The sequence below is a fragment of the Odontesthes bonariensis genome, chromosome 4, assembly GCF_027942865.1.
Source record: "Odontesthes bonariensis isolate fOdoBon6 chromosome 4, fOdoBon6.hap1, whole genome shotgun sequence".
Classification (NCBI taxonomy): Eukaryota; Metazoa; Chordata; class Actinopteri; order Atheriniformes; family Atherinopsidae; genus Odontesthes; species Odontesthes bonariensis.
In genome coordinates, this window is record NC_134509.1 from 20,597,851 (window position 1) to 20,615,505 (window position 17,655).

General features: G+C 43.2%; 2 protein-coding genes across 12 annotated transcripts in view; both read right to left on the minus strand.

The window, feature by feature from the left end:
* pecam1b (platelet and endothelial cell adhesion molecule 1b) overlaps positions 1–9,295 on the minus strand; it is a 29,265-nt gene extending 19,970 nt beyond the window's left edge. For 2 of the 5 annotated variants that reach the window (XM_075463425.1, XM_075463429.1), the window contains exons 1-7: positions 9,116–9,292; positions 8,982–9,017; positions 3,249–3,542; positions 2,867–3,148; positions 1,874–2,143; positions 1,464–1,733; positions 201–485 (exon numbers count right to left, since the gene is read on the minus strand). In XM_075463425.1, the coding sequence (XP_075319540.1) occupies positions 201–485; positions 1,464–1,733; positions 1,874–2,143; positions 2,867–3,148; positions 3,249–3,542; positions 8,982–9,017; positions 9,116–9,158 (1,480 nt within the window). In that variant the 5' untranslated portion in view covers positions 9,159–9,292. Of the gene's footprint in view, positions 1–200; positions 486–1,463; positions 1,734–1,873; positions 2,144–2,866; positions 3,149–3,248; positions 3,543–8,981; positions 9,018–9,115 lie in introns of all 5 variants that reach the window. The other 3 variants (XM_075463424.1, XM_075463426.1, XM_075463427.1) reach the window with 3 other exon arrangements.
* Positions 9,296–11,492: 2,197 nt separating this feature from the next.
* Positions 11,493–17,655, minus strand: part of rptor (regulatory associated protein of MTOR, complex 1) — a 193,280-nt gene continuing 187,117 nt past the window's right edge. For all 7 annotated transcript variants that reach the window (XM_075463436.1, XM_075463435.1, XM_075463433.1 and 4 more), the window contains 5 exons: positions 17,342–17,469; positions 15,639–15,725; positions 15,444–15,560; positions 15,219–15,348; positions 11,493–13,685 (listed from right to left, as the gene is read on the minus strand). In XM_075463436.1, the coding sequence (XP_075319551.1) occupies positions 13,617–13,685; positions 15,219–15,348; positions 15,444–15,560; positions 15,639–15,725; positions 17,342–17,469 (531 nt within the window). In that variant the 3' untranslated portion in view covers positions 11,493–13,616. The remainder of the gene's footprint in view (positions 13,686–15,218; positions 15,349–15,443; positions 15,561–15,638; positions 15,726–17,341; positions 17,470–17,655) is intronic.

The window sequence follows — 17,655 nt, forward strand, 5'->3', positions numbered from 1 at the left end:
AACTCAGACCTCAGTCTGATTGAGAATGTAAATATGCTGGACACCATCCATGCACCTTAAACGAGCCCCAACCTTTGACACATAGATTATAAGAGACTTGCAACTGTAATTTCTTGGTATGGGGTATGATGATTCTCATAGATATCATAAATTAAGTCAAATAGGCATGCTTTTTCTTTCAATCAGATTTGAATATTTACCGATGACCGTTGCATTGAGTGCGCGACTGAGAACACCCTCCTTGTTGTTGATTTTATTGTTCGCCTCACAGATGAACTTGTTTATTTCCCTTGTATGGTTTACGGTGACCGTAAAGAGAGCTTGGTCATGAGGGTACTGGACGATGGCTTTGCCAATCTGTTGGTAATCCTTGAACAGGGTGTAGGTGATGGGCAGGCTGCCTCTGACCGACAGACAGAGAATCTGAAAGGGCTGTCCCAGGATCACTCTGCCGTGAACTGAGATTTCTGGAGTGGAGATAAAAACTAGAGGCAGAAAAACAAATTACTGTGACAGAAGCACAACGGAGTGAAAACAAATAGCAGCCAGCAAATGCATTCAAATTTTTACATCAGTCGACACAAAGGTAAAAGCCAAACAGAAAGCGTGGCCTTTATGACGTGACACACCTCAATATTCACTCTGTGGGATTTGATCCTCCTCTTATCTTAGCCTCCCTGTTACCTTCGTATTTTGTAAAATATAGATAGAAATTGAAAAAATATGATAAATGCAAATTTGCATTAAATACTCTGTTGAGACAGGAAATGTCCCCCTCCATTCTTTCACATTGACTTGAAAACTGTGTCCTCATGAGTGTGGTTATCTAATGCCAACGTTTGTCTGTTTAATGTCCAGCAAAATGATAAAATAGCAAGAAATTAAATCAGCACCCGGAAGACTTTTGTTCCTCTAGTGCAGCGGAAGCTGCTTCTACAGTGTTTGCAGAGCCACATCATCATTAGCTTATTTTGGTCTAAAAGATGCTAAAATGTTCCAAACAGCAGATGTGAACTGCTGATCCGGGAGAGAATTTACACAGATTCAAACTTCTTTATCTGTCAGGCTAGCTTTTACACAGCTTTTACAAATCAACTCAAAACCTGTTTATGCCTTTCAGCGCTGATGGAGCCCCTGTCCCCCCCTGACTTTTTATTTACATTTTACACATCGTTCTGACCATTTAGCAACAGGGTTCGTAAAGGGCATCATGGAAAATTAGGGATACAAAAAGACTCTTATAGCTACTCTGTGTTTTTGAGCTGTTCGTGTCATTTCCAGGCAGTGGAAGCATATTTCTCAAAGAGAAATTAACTACAAATCCGAATCTAACATGACTTGGGCTTAATTAACCTCACAAAGTCAGTGTTGGCATATGGCCTCCTTTGTTTAATAAAAAGGGGTTTATGCCAACTCTTATAACCTTTAAGTTCAACTAACATGCATCTAAAGAAGCAGCTTACCTTTTGGACGAACAGTCAGAGTTTTACTGGATTTCTCGATTCCCTTTGCTCGAGCTGCACATGTATAGTTGAAGTCATTCAGCAGGGCCTTGCCAAAGAATAACCCTGAACTTCTGGGAATCAGGCTGTCGACTGGAAAAAGAGTGTAATTGAGTTCACTCCGGTCGAGCCTCTCGTGGGCTACTCTGTCACTTCTGCAGGTTAGCGTCATGGTTTCCCTTTGAAAGACCTCAAGAGGAGCCATGGTGAGAGTGGGCACCGAGAACAGCTCTGTGGGAAGATTCACACCAAACATCAGCTCATCCTCTGCCCAGAGACTTTTACCGACAGTGTAAAGGATAATATTTGCTTTATGGAGAGCCAGAAACAACAGAATGTAGAAATAGGTCACGCATCCTCTGCGCACTCACCTTTCACGGGCACGCTCTTTGTGTCCACCTTCCTCACGCTGCCCACCATCAGCATGCATTGGAATGTGTGGGTCGCAGACGTTGGTGCGATCATGCTGTAGTTGACGTACCAGTTTCCCCGGCTGAGCATGAGGTTTTCCTGACTCAAGATGAGCTCTGTATTTAGAGAGCTTTGGTGAAAGTCGCTGACTGTGCAGGTGATACTGAGACGGTCTCCTTCATAGATGTTGTCCTGAGGGGAAATCTCCAGAACCGGTGTGATGGACAGCTCTGTGGATGCAACATAATGAGTCCTCAGTTGGATCCAATACTCGGAAAAGTTGACACAGTCAGTGGGTCTACATGATGAGATTAATGCGATTATAGCTATAGTTGGGTTATGCTCCTTATTTGAGCAAGGGTAATTATCCTTGGATATATGGCGGTGAATGAATGGAATCATAGGCACAAAGCATGTCATACCCCGGTATGATAGGTGGCGCTGTACCCATTTCAACTATTGCTAATAGAGCCACTTCCTGTTGACCTCTTCACCACCAACAACAACAACAACAAACTCAGGCATTGGAGAAAGATGGAGAACGAAGAGCAAGATGAAGCTACGTCCCTCTATATTTAGTTTGTGATGAGCTGCTTGTTGCACAAACGAGATGCACAACGGAGCATTCTCCATCGTGTTGTTTGTTTCTTTCCCACGGCGACAACAACAGTAATATCGTCTCCTTTGACTTCCGGGTCATGATCCTGGGAAAAAATCTCGAGCATGCACAGAACGCAAAGTCTAATTCACCATGTGCTTCACCGTCTACAAGCAGGTTTAATTTCACTTTCAACAGTTATTTTGGGGTCTTAAACCAAACGCGAGTAATACGATCCAATTTCTTGTCAGATTAAGGTGTCTACATGAACTTAATAACTCAGTCTTATTGTAATTTAGGCACTAATCCGATCCTTTCAGAGCCATGTAACCCCACTGAGTGACATCCAACATACCTCTGACTGCAACGGTGACAGTGTTGCTTTCCACAGATTTGACAGATTCTGTTTTGAGGACGACAGTGTAGGAACAGTGAATGTTGTGCCTTCCAACATCTTTGAGGCGCATCTTGGCCATTGAGGTGTCGTAGTTCATGTGATGCAGTCGGATCTCTTTGGAGTTATCGTAGTAGTAGAATAAAAGCGGGCCCGACTCGCCCGGCGCCGAACACCAGGCTGAGATCTCCTCCCCTTCTGTGAAGTTACTCTGGTTGATGCGTAGGACGGGCTTTGACAGGCCTGGAAGCCAGTGAACAAAGAGACGAGTCTCAGAATCTCTTTATGACTTCTGCTTTTAATAAATTGTACCTGAGTGACGTATCTGAACATATAAACCCACCTGTCACCGCGAGCCTTTCGGTTTCGCTGGTCTTCTGCGCGCCTTGGATGGTTATCATACAGTAGTACCTGCCGTTGTTGGAGACTCTGACCTCGGGCAGGTGGTACAGAAAATCCTCAGAGGAGCTGGTGGTCTTGTTGTAGATGATCTCGTTGTCCTTGTATAAGCCATACTCACGACTCAGCACCTCAGACCCCTGGATGACCTTGATCTTGCACCTCAAAGTGACATTGGTGTTCCGAGGCACGTTGGTGTGAGGCTCGATGGACAGGGCAATGGATTCGATCACGAATGCTGGGGTGTGAATTTGAACAATAGAGTTAAAACCAGAATACCAGCCTGAAAGTAGTCAGTTAAATCAAGCTAACTTTGACCTCAAGTTTGAGCTTTCAGATAATATGACTTAATTTCTTTGTATCTTGCTTTCAAGCAGCCAGACTTTCTTACAATCTTTTAAAAGACAGGCTTTGATCAATAGTTCTTCCGTTTTTCTTTGAACATTGGCTGATTTCTCACTCATTTTCAGTGCAGTGTAGTTCGTTAAACCACTTTACTCTGACCTATGGATCGTTCAAGCAGGAAAAAGGCTCTTAACTCAAGGGATGAACCAGTGTTGAGTCCACACATAACAGACAACTTAGCAAAGAAGCCATTTTAAATAGGATCTTTAGGCACTTTGTTTCCAGCAGCCTGTCACAGAGACACATCATTTGTTCCCATTTCTTTAGTTGCATCTATGAAAAACAGCAAAGATGGTGTAGCTGATAAAGTGGCCGGTGAGTGTATGTAACGCAGCCTTCATGGAGTAACATGATACAAACACATGAGCTGAAGCCCCAAATGTGCTTTATGTGGAATACTTATTAAGCAGTTGTATCTTTACAACCACAGGCCCATACCACATAATGGAAATTGTCTAAGTTATGTTGCAGTGCTGTCATGTTTTCATAAGTCGGATCCATCCTTCTCCATCCTTCTTTTCCTAACCTCATAACGACTGTTTCCCACGTGTAAAACTAACATCCATGTTGGGGACAACACAGAGGAAGGACGCTTGATTTAAAGCAACCAGAACTCAGTTTTAGAAGAGCTAAAACTGTCCAATAAAACCTTTTATCCATCAGCCTGTGAGGAAACTAAAAACACAGAATTAAAAAGCATATTGAGTGTTCTTTAGAAATAACAACAGTGTAGTGTGTCCTGAATATGTTGATGGGCCATCTGCATTCCTCCGGGCTTAAAAAACAACGTGTGTGCTGTTCCAGGTCGTAATGAGTGAAGGAAATAACCATCCAATGCTCTGATAATTAAGATTAGCCTGATGGCTGGTGCCTCCCGGGCTTTCCGTGCGCTAATCACTTAAACACAAACACATACAGAGAGAAAAACCAGTGAGCTCTATGTAAACACCAGTTTAAGCTTTTTAACTGGCCTCAGACGTGTCCAAACAGCGATATGCAGGAAGACGAACTACACCTCCTTCCTTTGAGCTTCCACGTCCGACTGTTACACGAGGACTTGAGTGACCACTTTTAATCTAAATCCACACAAACTCAACTATCACTGAAATATCTGTACGGCTGCCAGAAAACTGAGCTTGGTGCTCAGGAAGCTGATTTGTCCCACACCCTGGCTGGATGAAGGAATAAAAGCAAATGAGAATAAATTTTATTCAATCAGCAATAACAGAGGCTCAGTAGATTTCCCTCTGATGCTTTTCACCGGAGCATCTTAGATCTCAGAGTCCTCCCCTTTCAAACATTCACCACAGCAGCTCGATCTCCTGCATGCTCACAGCGCCTGCATCTACACTGTGTTCACAATCAGACTGAACCTCCTCATGAGCTGCGTTATCTGTCGGCCAACACCATCACTGACCCCTCTTTTGTTTTCTCCAACACGCCTTCAGTCTCCCTGCAGCTCCCAAATATGATTTTCCTTCCTTCCTTTAATTCTTATCTCTTGAATAACCATTGGCCACACATAACCGAAGCCACGCATCAGTATGCAGCAAACATGTGGAAACTGCTCAGAAACCCTGAAGAATGTGCCATCCTGACTCCCATCTGCATTTAAAAGAGGAAGGCACTTTGAAAAGTGACATCAGTTTAGTTTTCCGCAGTGCAACAAGAGGCAGGAGCATCTGCATGCCGGCGCCAAACCTCTCCGCTACATCACCCGTATGGACGAGTGTTACAGACAACAGGCTGCTGTTGTGACTCCAACCGGGGCGGTAAATAAACCCTGAGAAGTGAGGAAGAGCACTTTGTTCCCCAAACGGGTCACAGGGGGGCCATAACACCATTTCAGAGCATGCTGAATTTGGCCCACGCCCAGCATCGTTCAGCACGAGCTCCCGGGGCAGATGATAAGAAAAATCAAGCGTGGGGCACTGAGATTTACTTCCAAGGCTCCAAACACAGCAGGAGTCATGGCAGTTTCAGGCTGACAACACAAAAAAGGGATGACACACACATTTCTGGGGCATAGTTGTTTCACTTTCAGAGGCTCTGACAAGACAAAAAAAGTATTTTGGAGGAAATATTCAGGTCTGTAAAGTGTAAAAATCCTGTTTCAACAACTAACTGAAGTGAAAATATGTCAGTATGAATCAGTAAAATATTCTGCAAGTGCTTCTACACAGTAATGAAATATGTAACAAACCACAGATGCAACACATCAAAGTATAGATCTGATCACGTCTGGGATTCAACATGGTGGAGGAGGCAGATAAGAGCCCTGAAAAAGGGGTCAAGTCTCTAACATTTTGAAGTGACTCCTGGGTTTTCCTGGAAGAATCCAGGTGTGCTAGTGTTTGTGACAGCAAACCGAGTAAAGAAGGAGTCCAAATTAGAAAAGATGGAGGTAGAAAAAAACTGAAATAAAGCAGAAAACTCTGTATTTGTGCTGGGACTGGTGCCACTAATACAGGAAGAAGGATATCGATGTTTCCCCACCCAGTTAGTTTGTAAAGTGTCACAGTAAAGCGACTTTATTTAGTGAAACCGGGTTGTTCGGTGTGACAGTTTGTGTGCAGAAGCCAACGCTGTCACTTTATTAAAATGTGATGCAAAATGTGGGCCAACACAAACACTGACGTTGGATCAGAATTTGGCTGATGCCGGGTGTTTTTGTGTCTTACTTAAAGCCAGGGAAACATGGCTTTATAAAGAATAACAGGAGCAGGTTTAGTGTACTTTGAGCATCACTTTGGGATGAGCAGAAAACTGTTTTACATAGAAGGATCATTTCTGTAAAATATAAGACTTTTATCCTGTTAAACCCTGATAAACTCAATCAATTTCAACACTTACACAGGACACACCTAACAGATATGAGCCACTGCCACACGCTGATGGTAGATAGGCTGATTACAGTCAACAAGCTAAATACTGGTTGATATTAATGTCAAGACGATATTATTTGTGCATCCCTCCATGCAACAATCTTGTTATGTCTACATCATGAAATGTGGCCACGCTGAAGTAATTGGTCTCACTTTTTGGTGGCGAGATGAAACATAAAATCAAGTAAAGTCAGAACAAACTCAGATGAAAGCTTGTTTTAAGGAGCGATTTAAAAGAAGACGCTAACTCCACAGAGATTAGGTGCCATCTGTGGGCTTAAACTGTGTCTCTGGGACACGTAATTATTGAATAGGCTCACATTTCACTAAAAGCTCAAGTAAATAAGAAGTGAATCTATTTTTAGTTGAAATAACGTTACGAAAAAATGTCATTTCCTGGTTGGATGAAGTCAAAAACATTACATGGGGCTGCTGAAGACTGAAATACGGTATTTTCATCACATTAAAGGAAGACATTTTTACACCTCATGACCACGAGAGGCCGCGTCTTCTCTGAAAGTCATTTAAAAGCCTTTTAATCTGCCTGCGTGAACAAACTACTCAGTTTTCTGTCCATCAACGCATCCCTTCAGCTGTTCTGTTGGGCTTTTTGGTGTCTTTTGTCAGTTTAAAGTTCTAAAATTGTAAACTGATCAATGTAAAGCAGTAAAAAGTGTCTCAGGCCCACTGTGACCCTGAATAGAACAGAGCAGGTGTGGAAAATAAAAGAATGAGGAAAAAGAAAGAAGAAGAGTTCAGGAGGACTTAAAGTATCATCGATGTACAGCAGTCATAGGACGAAACACATCAGTGGGATTCCACAACACAAAACAGTGATTTTACCCCCAAAATGTTTTATTTAGATAAATGTTTGGGCTCCAAAAAGCTAAACTCATCCTAATATTTTACAAATAAACACAAAACAGTGATTATACCCCCAAAATGTTTTATTTAAATAAATGTTTGGGCTCCAAAAAGCTAAAATCATCCTAATATTTCACAAATAAACATAAAACACTGATTTTACCCCCAACATTTATTTGATTGTTTTACTTAAATAAATGTTTGGGCTCCAGACAGCTAAAATCATCCTAATATTTTACAAATTACACAAAACACTGATTTTAGCCCCAATTTGTTTTATTATAGTTAATGTTTGGGCTCCAGACAGCTAAAACCATCCTAATATTTCACAAATAAACACAAAACACGGATTTTACCCCCAACATTTATTTGATTGTTTTACTTAAATAAATGTTTGGGCTCCAAAAAGCTAAAATCATCCTAATATTTCACAAATAAACATAAAACACTGATTTTACCCCCAACATTTATTTGATTGTTTTACTTAAATAAATGTTTGGGCTCCAGACAGCTAAAATCAACCTAATATTTCACAAATAAATACAAAATGGTGATTTTACCCCCAACATTTCTCTGATTGTTTTATTTAAATAAATGTTTGGGCTCCAAAAAGCTAAAATCATCCTAATATTTCACAAATTACACAAAACACTGATTTTAGCCCCAATTTGTTTTATTAAAGTTAATGTTTGGGCTCCAAAAAGCTAAAATCATCCTAATATTTCACAAATAAACATAAAACACTGATTTTACCCCCAACATTTATTTGATTGTTTTACTTAAATAAATGTTTGGGCTCGAAAAAGCTAAAATCATCCTAATATTTCACAAATAAACACAAAACACTTATTTTACCCCCAAATTGTTTTATTTAAATTAATATTTGGGCTCCAGACAGCTAAAAATCAACCTAATATTTTACAAATAAACACAAAACATTGATTTTACCCCCAAAATTTTTATTTAAATAAATGTTTGGGCTCCAAAAAGCTAAAATCAACCTAATATTTTACAAATAAACATAAAACACTGATTTTACCCCCAACATTTATTTGATTGTTTTATTTAAATAAATGTTTGGGTCCAAAAAGCTAAAATCATCTCATTACTTCACAAATGAACACAACCGAACCCACGAAGCCTCTTAAAGAATAAGCTCTGCTTCCATCAGGGACCTGCCGGTCACAACCCAACTTGTGTAATAGACTCACACCTTCCATCACACCAGCTCCAAAGGTTAGGGAGGCGTGCCACGCTGCTCGCCAACACATCCTACCGCAGCTTTTCCACCACATCACACACCAGCCAGCAGAGAGCTTTGATAACAACCCACACTGTTTCCACTGAACCTTCCCTCCTGACTTTATCAGGGGCTTTTAAAGGCAAATAACTGATCAAACCAGCCCAAAGCAGAGAGTGACTCTAAGCTCTTCAGCTACAACCAGTGAAACCTCAGAGAGTAAACCAGCGAGTTGTTTCCAGGACAAATGGAACAGGTCTTATCCATCTCAGGTTATACTTACATTCCTTTGCGTTCACCACTCTCCCCAACTGGAAGTCTTGGAGCGAGAAAATAAAATAAAGCACCAGGTTAGAGTCAGATCAATCATCTCCTCAACAAGAGTTGTGAGAGAAGGTGAAAGGTGAGGAGCCTTACAGCTGCACAGGAGTGCGGAGCCGAGCAGTAGCAGGGGGCCCATCCTGTCCGAGGCTCCCGGGCTGCTGGCTGTCCTGGAGGTGAACAAGCTTGTGACTGGGCTGCCCGACGGGTGGCGTTTGTGTGCGTGTGGGCGGACACTGAGGTGGTGCTTCACCTCAGCCACTCAGCGGTGATCCAGTGGCGCCGGTTATCACCCCAAACAGCCATCGGCTTGGCTTAATTTCACAGGAAGTGAGTGTTGTTTCCTCAGGATGTTCGTGCCGCCCGACTCTTTGCTGTTGTGGAATGTTCTTCTCGGGCCTCCTCCGCATACAGTGAGTGTGTCCGTGTGCGTGTGTGTGTGGTCACAACAAGGCCGAACTGCTTGGGTTTGACCCGTGAGCCCGGCTGGCAGGGCCTGCACAGGTATGGAGAACATTCTTTGTGCAGCAAATCCCATTTCCTGAAGGAAAAGATAACGGTTCGTCTCAGCCACTGAAAACAGATTTGACCAATCTGAACCTGCCTCTAACGGGTCACATGGAGGTGGAAATAGTTTGGTGTGAACGCTTAAAAAGACTGAAGAACCGAGGACAGTCAGCTGCACGGGGAAGTGGAACAGCAGCTCAGATACGGGACTCAGTATAAGATGGAACTAACGCTGGTGTTGCATTGCATTTCACAGTCATGACCCAGATATCTAATGATCACTGAGATCAGCAAACCTGCATTAGAGCTAACGGACTGCGCACATCTGAGTGATGCCAGCCTTAAATAAACCCGTCAGAGTGGAAAAATGAACCGTCCAGCAGCCTGTTTACTTCATACATGCTCAAAATGATTCATCCACTGCAGGAAGGGTGTTAAAACAACTTGAACTCTCACTAAGTTAACGTTCCTGAGCACAAAGTGCACGTGGAGCTTGACAAACTTCAATTTCCCGTCAACCGTGGAGCCTCATTTCAGACATTTTGATTAAACAGAAGGAAAGAAAAAAAATCCTTAAATGAAGCTTTTTAAGAATGGATTGACAGGACGTCATGTTGAACCAGATATTTTGAGATATCAGAGAGCAGGGGCGTCCATCTCTGCCCCCTTACTTTACGTTTTCCACTCGTATGCCGTCATTGGGGGCCTAGCAGCGAAGGCACCCATTGTGTTAGTAGCTTTTCCTATTTTCATTGATCCGTTTTGGCTGCAATTGAAGTCTATGGCAGCCCCATGAACGCTATGGTAAAAAGTTGTGACATTTGGCACACGTAATCAGCCAAGTGCCAAAGTCAACGTCAAGAATTTTCATCTTCGTACAGTGAACTCTTTAGCGCCACCAACATGTCAAAGTTCGAAGTGCATTCAGTTGCATAACTTTGGACTCCTTGGTCCAAATTTCACAAATGAGGCATCCTTGGATCAAGACGAGTCCAATGGCGTCAATTTCAGTCTTATTATATTTTCCGCCATTTTGAATTTGATCAAAAACCTTCAAAAAGCATTTCAGGTCACAGAGATTGTTCGATTTTCACGGGACTTGGTATGTAGAATCTAGAATTTTAATTTCGCTTCTGTTTGACCGTAGCAGCCAATCAAACTCGGTGGTGACGCCGTCAAACAGGAAGTGAGGCCATGTCTCGGCAACCATTTGATTTTTTGACGTCAAACTTCTAACGCAGACTCATGACCGCTACTGGGAGAGGCCCAAGAATTATGTTGAACTTTGGCCTTTATGGGGCGCTATATGTTGCAAAAAGGCATTTTAAAAATGAGGTACCGTTGGAATCCCTGGATGTAGACGAGGTAATCGCAACCTATGACATCATTTGCGTCATGTTGAATATTCCGCCATTTTGAATTTGATGAAAAACCTTCAAAAAGCATTGCAGGTCACGCATATTGTCCGATTTCAATGATACTGATGTATCAATGGCAAATTTGGACTCGTGACGCCTTCCTGAGCAGCTGTAGGCTTGCCTATTCTGCTATGCTGCTAGGCCCCCCCATCACTGCTTGCAGCTATATTTTAAATAGATTTAGTGCTTCACATTTAAACTGGGATGTTGCTTTCCTTTAAGATGATTTGAATGGCTGCAGCGACTGAATGTGATGACGATGTTGATGACTGAGAAATAAAAGGAAAAGTCAGTTATTGTAAACATAAACGGTTAAATTTCAATAAAAACAAAAAGGAAATGAGCCACGAAATTTGGTCCTCAACAAAAAGTTTTTTTTAAAGTAATCATACGGATAGAAAACCATCCATTAAAATGCAAAGTGTTCACCGGTGAAGATTAATTTTGAAAATTAGAGATTAAAAACTGCTCCTGGTGAGTCTAAATGAGCAGTTCAGGCCCCTGAGGTGAAAGTGTTTTCAGAGCACGTGTCAGAAACCGACCACATCTGGTGTTGTATTTGGTTTATTTCACTGATTTCATCTCCTCTCTCATAAACCACAGTCAGCAAAGCAGTCTACAGTCACAAAGACAAATTTGATTGTTTTCATTTCCTTTCCTTTAAACTGCGGTAAAGTCTTTTTTTTCTCCAGATCTACAACCTTAAAATCCGAAGCTGGATAATCAGAGATGAACGTGGTTCCCGAGCTCAGAGCTCAGTGAAGGCGTGACGCCGGGGAGTTTGTGTGGCTGACCGCCGCTGCAGTCGCGTTCAAGGACCGGGGACACGTTTCGCTTTCAATCCCCAACTTCGCTCGTTCTGTGAGGAAAAGCAAAGCTCAGGAGATTCGGCGCAGAAGGGCGGCCGGGGGAAGGGAAAAGGAGGGAGCAGAAAACCGTTAACTGCAGCGTGTGTGGGTAAAGGCTGTCCAGGCTTTTTTTTTTTTAATCATTCCTTCCACATCACCGAGGCCGAGGCAAACGAAATGCTACAAGAATTAAAAACATAAATTACAAGAACAGAAAGAGAAACATTTAAAAAGAAAAAGCTAAGAAGGCAAAGCTTGTAGCCCCAGAAAAGAGGCACGTGGTTGGTGATACACAGACAACCTTTGACCAGAACAGCACCACAAATGACTCATCAGCAGTTTCCACCTCGGGGAGGGTGGAAACACCTGCCCACCATGCTCCGAGGACCCCCAGGACCCCCAGGACTCCGAGGACCCCCAGGACTTTGAGGACTCCCAGGACTCCTGAGGAATCCGAGGACTCCCGAGGACCCCCAGGACTCAGAGGACCCCCAGGACTCCCCAGGACTCCCCAGGACTCTGAGGACAGCGGTTTGAGTTGGCTCATGAGATACCTGAGCAAAATCTAGGGTGCCGACTAAAAGCTGACACAGTGAGCATTTACTGGCGACTTGTTGAAGTGGGAGCCGCGGGCGAGTTGGTATCCGCTTAACATGCAGCGCCCTTCCCGCTTCCAGCTCTGTAAACACATGATCAAAACAAAAGGAGGCTCGCGATGACGCCAGAATGAACTGTATAGGAAATTTAAAGATAAATCAGAGCCGAGAAGGTGCTAACAGGGCGCGATTGGCCCTGTTCAGATCAGCAAAGAGCTCAGACAGAAACAGGAAACCATAAGAGGTGATGGGAGCAGACGGGGGACATGTTGAACTACATCATGGAAATGAGTGTTGAGTGTATTGCTGTGCTGGAGCAATGGAGGCGCTGGTTTGTCTTGAAGCATCAGCAGCGTGAGGCTGAATCAGGAGCCGTCTTATTGCCTTGCAGGAGGGCGTCCTGGACGGGTGCTGCAGGTTTTCTCTTAGTTAAAACAAACAAACAAACAAACAAACAAAAACATCCCTGGTAGCCACACCAAAGGGACTTGCATGAATGCTCATGATTATGTTTGGCACACTGGGATCAGGGAGGCGAGGAGGAGATCTGTAGTAAAGGAGCAGGAGTCCATAAAGTCCAAGGCTGTGAGAGCCCACTGTGGGCACATCTGTGCTATAACAACACACACAGAGAAACTAAGCCATATCACATCTGCCAGGAATCAGACAACAAGCACAATCCACCGACTCTCGGTCCATCTCGGCAGCAGGGGAACAGAAGCCGTATCCTTTGGCTGTGTGGTGGCCTTTTCTCTCTTTTTTAAACGTAAAACTAGAAAGCCGTCGGGGCCCAGCGGAGGGGTGAGTCCGTGTTTCCTGCAGCAGTGAGTGTGTTTTAACAGTGTATGACCCCTCCCTCGCCCGCCACACGTGGGCTCGTTAACAGTTCATTCAGGTAGTGATGCTCGTTGTGCGGCGAGGAGAAGCCGCAGTGTTCGGTGGGTACCACTTCTTTAAAATAGAACCTCTCTTCTTCTGCTATATTTAAATATACACACTCCTCAGCACAGCCAAGTCTACAATCATTAGCTTCATAATAAGAATATGAATAAACAATGATAATATTTATATATATATATAGATATATATATGTAAAGAGTCGTTCGTAGCATGAGTTTTTATCAGCAGCCGTCACGAGAACATTCAGGGGGGTAAACTGCGTATGTACAGGGAAAAACGTCAGGGTCAGAATTCATGTGTTGGAGGGGAGGCGATGGATGCTGGTGTGTTATCTCAGCCTCTTTTCTGCTGAATAGATGGACATGTAGTAGTCGTTGCTGCCGACCGCCAAGTGGGGCTGCGGGGGGGAGAAAAACAGGAAGAGGAGCTTAGAAATTCATATTTACAGCACTTAAATTTAAAAATCTGTGTTCGAGCCACTGAGTTTACAGCCAAACAAAACGTTGACAAGCATCTCGTTAAAAATATGGAGGTTTTTAATCTGGTGAGGAGAACTGAAAGATGCTAAAAAGCCTCTTGGAGTCATCTCATCCAACCTCAGCTTGTTGGCTCGATCCCCATTCTTCCTCTTTTCTTATAAGGATCAAGGAGTAGTGGTCAGGTGGTGCCTTCTGGGAGGTTGGGAGACATTTCAGATGGCTCGGTGAGCACTACTTCTTGACCCCTAAAAGAAAAGGAGGAGGAGTATCTAACCACTGTAAAAGTGGTAGAAGGAACCTGTCCAACTTCTGAGACTGTTTCCAGGCAGAAATATCTCAAACTGGCCCAAATTAAAGGGGACGAATTAGTGAAGCTTTCTACACACGTGTCTACTGGGATGACGTCATCACCGCACGCCGCTGCAGCACAGCTTCCTATAAGCCCTCAATAACAACAACACGGCAGCTCTGAGCTAACAGTGCAAAAGTATGCGTTCATTCATTCATTGGTCTTAAAGTATTGGTGAAATAAAGACAGATAACGCCTTATTTAGAGGCTGTATTGTCTCTGCCCTGTTCTCTCCCGTTATATGGATATACACAGATCTCCAGGGATCTAAATATCTTCTGAAGGACGCCGACTTTCACCAAACTGTTATCGGTGAGTAGATGAACATATTTTATGCCAGAAATAAGGTCCAGGTTTAAAAAAAAAAAGTAAAGAGAAGCTCCAAACTGCTGCAATAAATAACAATAATTCTTATTTTCTGGATGAATCTATGCTTGTGAAAACGCAGCCTTGAATATTAGATCGCCCTAAACACTGCATGTAAGAGCTCTGTGGTTTTGTGCATTGAAATCAGCAACAGGTGACGAAGAAGATGAGGGTCCGAGTCCTTTAACTCACACAAATAAGTTGGTGAAAACTTGAACGACAGCTGGCAGCACAGAAAGATCCGACTGATGGCTAATTAGGCAGCAATGAAATTGCTGTGGAGCAAGTGAGGATGAACCAGGCCAGGGAGCACACGCAGAGCTGAGCGCCTCAACATGGAACATAAAGTCAAGGAAGGAAGAGACGCGACGGCCTCCAGCCTTCAAAATAGCCGAGTTGGAGAAGTTTGGCAGGAAGGTGGAGCGACTCAACAGCGAGATGTCCTATTTAAACTGTTCTACAGATGAATAATGATGTTGAAACTAGTTTAATTTGTCCCGGTGATTTTAATTTCTTTATTCAAGCCAGATGTTTATCACCTAAAAAGTGGTGCATTGATGACTGTAAGCAGCACGAAGAAGAGGAAGTAAAGGAGTTTAGAGCATTTAGCTTGAATATTGCCACCTTATTTATCTATTTCACCCAGTTTCTGTGGGAAAAGTTGCACTTTTACAGCTTATCTAAGTCATACCTGCAGACCCAGAGTTAGTAAATGCAAGTATGCTTCTTGTTTTACCCAGTAAGGATGGAAGGCTAAACAGCTGATGGCGCCGATCCTCTGTCCCATAAAGCCGTCATAGTACTTAATGTTGCTGATCACGTCGCCGTTGGCGTTGTAGACAGCTATGAACTGATTCATCGATCCGCTGCAGGGACGGCCGTGAAACAAGAGACGTGTAAACTCATCAGACAAGCGTGCACAGCTGGTGAAGTGATTTTAAGGTTCGGATGTTAAACTCACCAAGCGAAGAGGTTGTCCTGCGGGTGGATGTCCAACGCCGTTAATCCCTTTACGGTCTGCAGCACGTTGATGGAGTCCGGCGTTCGAGGTTCAAAGAACCGGACGTCTCCGTTAACACTGACGGGAGTCATCAGAGTCAGTACAGGCAGGAAAAACGGTCATGTGTGAACGTGAGAGGGAGGCGAAGGGGTGTACCTGACGCTGATAATGTGTCCGTCCGTCTCCTTCTGTAGGTGGGCTTTAACCACCCAGGCGCCGTGCTCCCTGTAGGTCATCACACGGCTGCAGAAACACAACATTTAACATTTCACTTAAAGACAAATTAAACTGCTGGAACGTCTGAGCCTGTCCAAAGAGAGGTTCAGAGACTTTAATTCTGTGAGGAAGCTGCTTTTATATCTCTCGGTTTCCTCACAACATTCACATTAAGGAGCTAAAACACAGCTGAAAACATCACTTTTCCCCCTGTTTTAGCTTGTTGAACAGTCAGCGACACACTCATTTTAACTTTAACTGCACTACAGTAACATATGTAGGTTTTCTACTTCACCTGATGACATCATCTCCATCATTACTGAAGTTGGTCAGATGAGGCGAGTTCCAGTTTTCCCATAACATAATGTTTTCCCATAAATATCCATATCCGACTGACATGAGGAATTAGGTTTGATCAAACAGTTGCAACTTAAAAGCTTTTCAACAGATTTCTCTATTTAATTTGGCTCGGATGTCGTGTAGCTGCAGCCGATTCTTGTAGGAAGACAATTCAACTCTTTTTATTGATCTAATAACACAATCTGTTGGGTTCCTCCAAGCAGATGATCACATGTCAGATTAACGCCGATAATATGACATGTTGTGTTGACATTGATACGCTACCAGAGGGGTAATTCACACATGGCACAGACATGTTCAGCTGTCACCAGATGCTGTGAGAAAAGGACACGACTCGAGGAGAAGACCTTATCAACACGGGCAGTTACATCAACCCGTTTCAGGTTTCTGGCTTTGAAATTGGCTCCGAATGTGAAATAATTCCCCTTCAAAGTGGACCCTATATGTTAAAAATAAGAACCGAGAAGAGAGGAGCTGCAGCTCAGATTTTCCACAAAAACTAGAATAGATTTTTATGTCAAGATCATGAAGTTTGTGTGGTGTGATGTAAAGCTCAAGTGTGTGTCTTTAGGATACAACATGTAATGCAGGTGAACAACCACCGGGTGGCAACGTGGCACCAGGACTAAAAGAAGAGATAAAAGCTGCCGCCTCAGGAGACGACTGCAGAATTTAAATCGTCCAAGCATGTTTTTGACCTTAGCAGCACTCGAATTACTCAATTCAGACAGTAATACGGTGAATTCTGACCCTACGTGTGAACGTTTTTCTACCCTTTTTAGCACTGAAAACGAGAGGAATCAATCTATAAAGCCACTTTGCAACTTATAAGTTGTTTTCTATGTTTAACATGTAAAGCTTTTAACACATATGACCTGCCAGGTGTGGGCTTTTCTCAGAGGGAGCAACATTGTTCCTGAGTTATAACTTCATGCCTGAGGGCAACTATTAAATCAGCTTTATTCAAAGATTTATGTGCCAGTCTGGAGTTTAACAGCTTTGTTTTACTCCTTAGGGACTGGAATTAAAATAATGTTGAACCAACAGGAGGGGCACAGTGTCACCACAGTCCATTAAAGGAAGTAGCAACCCAAAAGGGAGATTTACGGCACTTTATGTATAATATATATAGATTAGTGAATAATGTAGGATTCTGGAGGAGTTAATGTCCACAGAAACGTCCGTGTGTGTTCTGGGGTGTGTTTAAATAAAGGAGAGACAGTGCGAGGAAATGAAATCATAAATTCAAAATCAGTTTTATGTGATGGAAAATGAAGCTTTACCATTCGTTGGGGCCCATCCTGCGATCGAAGACACGCACGGATCCGTCGCCCAGACCTGCGACGATGAGCGAACGCTGGGAGTCGCAGGACAGGCTGGTCACACAGCTGTCCGCTCCTGTTGGGATGTCCTGGCACAACAACACACGGAGACCCTCACGTCACATTAAACCACTTTTAAAAAAAATAAACAATCACGTCCAACTCATTTGAAGCTGGACTCAGCATCAATATGCAGCCACAGGCGAGTCAGAGCCATTTGTTCCTGTATTAAGTCCATCCATCATGACAGTGATTAACACATTAAAGTCCATTAG